Genomic DNA, 6,000 nt, shown 5'->3' with positions numbered 1-6,000 from the left:
CAGTTCTGTTTTCTTGAGCAGAGAGGAGAGGCAAGTCCTTACAGCGCCACCCTAGCTTACACATGTGTTCAAAATCAATGATCCCTGACTCCTGAAGGAATGAAATTTGGGGATGTTGTGGCTGCTTCAATGCTGCTGATTGTTGCTGCCCTGCTACATTGTTGTTATGGTTATATGATCTTTATTTTCAACATTCTGTGACAATTTTTCAGCCAGTCTCCCAATCTCTCTCTCCTTCCCTCACCCAGCAGCAGCCATTTACCAACCTGTTGGGAAGATACCAGACAAACGAAACCCAAAAGACAAGAGAATCAATATCAGAACGATCATCCAGAATAAAGGAACTTTTATTCTCAGTAAAATTTACACTGGGAACGAACCAGGAAACCTTTGATCTTCCAACAGTTGTGTATGTGACATTTGTCCTATATAAAATCCAGAGGGAAATTGCTGGGAGATAATGGCATCAATCACATTGGTAGAAGAGCTTGTAAAGGATTGTAATCTGTATTTCCTGAGGCCTGTGATGGTGGTATGGATGTAAAGACAAAACAAATATCTAGATTTTTTACTCAAATCCTTCAAACTTTGTGAAAAATAATTAATAAACACAAACTCTTAAGACAAATCCAGGACAAACAGGTTTGTTATGTATCTTTCCACCTTTATCCAGTTTATTTCCTAGTCATTGCGTGCATCTGATGAAATCAGCTGCAACTCACAAAAACTTGTGTCTTTTAATAAAATTTGTTAGTCAAAAAGAGACTTCTGATTTCTTGCCATTAACATACTTTCCCCACATTCAATGAATACTAAGGGGCAGTTAATTTATTTTACAATAGGAAATAGTGTTGATCAATAATTAATTTCTTTTTCTGAAGTTGCTTGTTTCTATGTTTTTTGAAAGACAGATAGGTATGAGGTGGTGTGAATCTGAAAAGTACCGGAAATGTTTTGTTTGAATGTATAGTCACTTTGGTCCTTCATGCTAAACCTGGAGCAAAACTATAAGATATATATTCACACACATCACTTGATAAAGCCTAGTGACATCTATAGCCAGTATCGCCAGCCTCATTTTCTATAGTTTCAGAAAACTTCCATTTCATTATTTCCTATAATATTCCTGTCATTTGATTTAAAAATTCACATTTTTCACCCAATAAGAGAACCACATCATATAGGAATAGCACTCAATTCCTTTCATCTGTGTATCTTTTGCTTTTGGATGAATATTTTACAGTCAACTTTACTTTACACGATTTCAGCTCCACGGAAATGGTGCCGGTTGACTGACAGCAATCATAATAATGTGATTTATTTTGTATGTGTTATTTATTACTATTGCCAACTATGATAATTGAGTTAATAATGATAACACGGACTTTGAGAGCCTGCCAGGCCGACGTCGCTCGAATTAATTTGGTCTCCATAAAAAACACTAAAATTAAACCTTCCTCAGTTCCTATGACGACCGTCGCGGCGTTCCATCCGGCTACGTTAATTCCCACCAAAAAGGTTCCGGAAGTGCTTATAGCGGAAGTTGCAAGAGGGTGGAAAGAAGGGGGGAAGGTAGGTTTTAATCTTGTCTGCTGCTGCCGATGGGGTATCTCTTTATGTATGTGTTGGTGGTGGGTGGGCGGGCGGGCTTGAGGCTGGCTTCTGCTTTTTGTTTTCTAAAAACTGCTTAACTGTTCAGAAATGGAAAGGTACTTACGGCTGCGGGATTGTGAAGCAGGACGATAATACTACGTAGGCGACCGTTTTGCTATTTGATGTTTATTAATTTATTTCCGCAAAAAATATGCACTGCGAGGGTCCGATAACCACCTTTTGATTTAGTCCACGGCCATCCAGTAAATATTTTTGTTGTTTCTGCATACAGATTTCAACCCAAGATTTCCCAATTTAACACTTCAATTGCTGTATTGGGCTGACTGATAAAATAAATTCTGTAGGGAAAAAAGCCCATCAAACTTTATCAGAAAAGGTAGACACAACAGTTATGTTAGGGTGTCAAGAAAGATAACACAGTTCTGTGTGCTTTTCTATAGGAATTGATCATGCTGCATCTAAAGAGAAATACACATAGATGCACATGTACAATAACACAGCCTAAGATTTATTATGGGAAAAGTTGTCAAGAAAAGATGAAAATAATTGTCTGGTTTACTAGACAATTGCTCAAAGTGCTTAACAAGCTCAAAAATACATAAGACCAATAGTTAATATATTAATTACTCTGTTGAAACTATTTTCTTTCCAATTTTGTTAACTGAAATCAGTTGATCAGTCAGATGTTGGAGACTATTTGAGAATCAAATACAGTCAAAATTTTCAAGTATGTCATTCTGTAGAGATGCTAGTTCCATTTTCAATTTTACCAAAGATGTAACTTAGTAGCAAGGGCAGCAATAAAGCTAATATCTTAGTATAAATTGCTATCTAATGTATCTGATTAGGCAAAGACCAGATTGTGGCTCCTGGATGATGCAGGGACCCTAATTTCTTCTTTCCTCTCAGTACATCCAAATTTGCAATCTATTTGCATTTTCAGAATTCAAGTGAAGCTGTTGAGAAATAAGTTCAATACATAATTTGCATTCCTAGCCCAGGTTCTTTTTCTTTTAAGATAGAACCCTCTTGAATTAGCTGGTTAGTAAGTTTCTAAAAGCTAACCTCCTTCTTCTTGAATGTTAGCCTTTAAGTGCATTATAACAACCTGTAAGAATTGATAATGCTGTAGGAAGAACAAAAAGTGAATAGTTTCAAGCTTTTGTTCAAGCACTATACCAAGTCATTATAGAACAGAGACTGTGTGAATGTACTTAATGATTTTAGATATATTCAGTGTGTACCTCTAATCCTGTACTTCTTTGGATTTTGTCTAAATCTGAATATGTTAATATATTTGATATATCAAAATTGTAATTTTGTTCAGGTAAGTACCAATGTTTGTTCTCCAGGGCATCATTACACATTTTGTAATTTAGTCTGATAAAAATGTTTGATTATATCCTCATTTATTTTGCCAATGTTAAATGAATAGTTTCTTTATTACTCTGTTCCCTCATTTGGTCACATATCTCTTCAGGTGAGAATGCAAAAGGTGATGGAATATTAAGAATGCATTCTTCTAGCAGAACACTACTGAATCTAGTCCGTGTAGTATGTTTGTATTTCATTTTTAGAAAATGTATATTCCAAATAATTGAAAAATATTGTGCTGGTATTCTTATTTCTTTTTTCTTTTTGTATCTTAAATATTATTTCCTTATTTCTTATATTATACAATACATTTTTATTTCCTTATTTCTTTCAGTTGTAGAAATATTAATCATGGACCTTAACAATCCAGATCCTGTTAAAACGATCTTTTAAAAGTCATTGATTTTATCAATTAACTTCAGCATGATGGTAAGATTTTGTGGGTGTGATATTGGCACTTTTTTTGTATTTTAAATAATGCATGGCTAAAGAGGGAAATATAAAGTATTTGTTACTTTTGTTCTTTCCAATTTGATTTCATGTATGGAGCTTCAAAAACTGGTTCAGAAAATAATGACCATAACCTTGGTTTACTTGTATGCACAAATATCAGCCATATTTTTAGTTTTCCAATTATTTCAGTTTTTTGACAGCTGCAGCACATTGCTGGCTCATACTCAAGTGGTGTTCTACTAGGACACTCTCTCACAGTTAGTACTGTTAGTCTGGTACTTTTTTCCTGCCTAAGTCTAGGACCTTACTTAATTACATTCGCCATGATTAATACCAGAACTGATCAAAATCCAAAGGATGATGAAGCAAAGTGAATGTGTTTAACATATATGGGCAGGATCAGGATTTTTTTTTTCTATGACTGTTTTGTTTTTGTTTTTTAAAAAACAGTATGTTAAGCTATTTCAAAGATGCTTTGCAGTTTTCATGTATCTCTTGCTTCAAAAGGATAGAAACAGTGCCACTAGCAGTTGTGCTTGGACATTTGACCAGTGGCCTCAGATTATCTGCCTTTGGCAGTGATACTTATATATCCTACTTCCCTGCTTTTGTTGTATTACAACCAAATGTAGATAAACTTCCACATTTAAACCAATATTGTGTTAATGGATTGCTTTCAGTCTATTCCTAACTTTTTACCCTGAAAACATGCTAAATTCCAGTAGGACTTGTCTTCTACCTTGTTATATGAAGGATTTTTTAAGCCTTAGATTATTAAATAATATGTTAGCTTTTGTTGATTAATTACATTTTATTTGCTCAATTATAATACTTATAAGAATAAGAATATTATTTTCATTTTTGCAGCAGCAGACTTTAGAAGTCGCACTGGATCGTGCGGAGGTAAATAATAGATTATCTAAATTATACAGGCTTTTCTGATTATAGTACTAGCAGTAGAAAAGACCATTGTTCTATTCATGATAGCTTTATTTAGAAGTATATGAAAAACATATAATTCCTAAACAATTAAACTGCTTTATTATAAACATTTGTAATTACATCTACAGGTAGACCTCAACCTATGACCCCAAAATTTATGTTGTTAAGTGAGACATTTGTTAACTGAGTTTTGCCCCATTTTATTACCTTTCTTGGCACAGTTGTTAAGTGAATCATTGCAGTTGATAAGTTAGTAAAACGATTGTTAAGTGAATCTGGCTTCCCCATTGGTTACAAAAGGGGATCACATGATTTGGACATAGCAGCGGTCATAAGTATGAACCAGTTCCAAGCATCTGAATTTTCAGCACATGATCATGGGGATGCTACAAATGTCTTAAGTGTGAAAAATGGTCATAAGTCATTTTTTTCAGTGCCATTGTAACTTTGAATGGTCATTAAATGAACTGTTGTAAGTCGAGGACTATCTGTATTCCTGTTTGATAATGCCCACTATACTCTGGAAAGATTCAAGAGGTGTAATTTTGTTACTGATTACTATAGCTTGAATTATTTTAGATTTCTCTGATTTTTTATGGAGTTTTTATAGAGAAATAATATATTGCAAAACTCAAGAAATGAAACATTACATGGTCTATGGGAAGTGTATTTGAATTATAGTTGAGATGAGGATAACATTAGGCAAAATTCTAAGTTCATACAGGTAGTCCTTGACTTACAGCCATTTAGTGACTGTTCAAAGTTACAACAACACTGGAAACAAGTGACTTATGACTAGTTTCCACATGTACAATCATTGCAACATCCTCATGATCACATGATCAAAATTTGGTTGCTTGACAACTTGCATGTATTTATAACAGTTGCACTATCCTGGGATCATGTAATCACAATTTGTAACCTTCCCAGCAGGCTTCCAATAAGCAAAGTCAATGGGAGAGTCAGAGTCGCTTAATGCTGTGTTATTCATTTAATAACTGCATGATTCTCCTAATAACTTCAGAAGTTGCTTAACTACAATAAAAAAGGTAATAAAATGAGGCACAACTTACATAACAACTGCCTCATTTAGCAACAAACATTCTGAGCTTAATTGTGCTCATGTCAAGAACTACCTGTATTCTATTCCACTTTCCTCCTCAGTTTATTTGACATATCAGTAATAAGTGAATTGTGTTCCGCAATTATATAAATACTTGAAATTTCGTGTGCATTTGTGCATTGCTAATATGTTTTTAACATATTAACATTCATACACTTTTTTTCAGTATATCATTGAAAGTGCTCGCCAGCGGCCTCCAAAACGAAAGTATTTATCTAGTGGGAGGTAAGAAATATTTAGTGCATTTTTCTTACTTTAACGGATGAAAATGTTTACTCACGAGCTTACTTTTTCTAATTCCAGAAAATCAGTATTTCAGAAGTTATATGAATTGTATCTAGAAGAATGTGACAAGGAGCCTGAAATAAAGGTAAGTGAAATCTCATTGTCAGATGTCCATTTTATGTTTTTCATAATGGACCAGGAAAGGCCAGTTGCACATAACTATTCTGTTCATAGATTGTAGTAGCATTAAAAACATTCAGAGAGGTGTC

General features: G+C 34.1%; 1 protein-coding gene across 12 annotated transcripts in view; it reads left to right on the top strand.

Annotated features, from left to right (window-relative positions):
- Positions 1-1,584: 1,584 nt before the first annotated feature.
- SUPT20H (SPT20 homolog, SAGA complex component) overlaps positions 1,585-6,000 on the top strand; it is a 56,143-nt gene continuing 51,727 nt past the window's right edge. For 5 of the 12 annotated variants that reach the window (XR_014174446.1, XR_014174447.1, XR_014174448.1 and 2 more), the window contains exons 1-5: positions 1,586-1,618; positions 3,323-3,417; positions 4,309-4,344; positions 5,673-5,731; positions 5,810-5,876. Coding sequence is in view for 9 of the 12 variants with exons in the window: in XM_081942116.1 (XP_081798242.1) it covers positions 3,412-3,417; positions 4,309-4,344; positions 5,673-5,731; positions 5,810-5,876 (168 nt within the window). In the remaining 3 variants the exon portion in view is untranslated. Of the gene's footprint in view, positions 1,619-1,668; positions 1,753-3,322; positions 3,418-4,308; positions 4,345-5,672; positions 5,732-5,809; positions 5,877-6,000 lie in introns of those variants that run through there. The other 7 variants (XM_081942112.1, XM_081942113.1, XM_081942108.1 and 4 more) reach the window with 4 other exon arrangements.

Source organism: Natrix helvetica, assembly GCF_964273705.1.
Source record: "Natrix helvetica genome assembly, chromosome: 2".
Classification (NCBI taxonomy): Eukaryota; Metazoa; Chordata; class Lepidosauria; order Squamata; family Natricidae; genus Natrix; species Natrix helvetica.
Note: the sequence above shows the minus strand (reverse complement) of the source record. Positions and strands in the feature narration are given on the sequence as shown.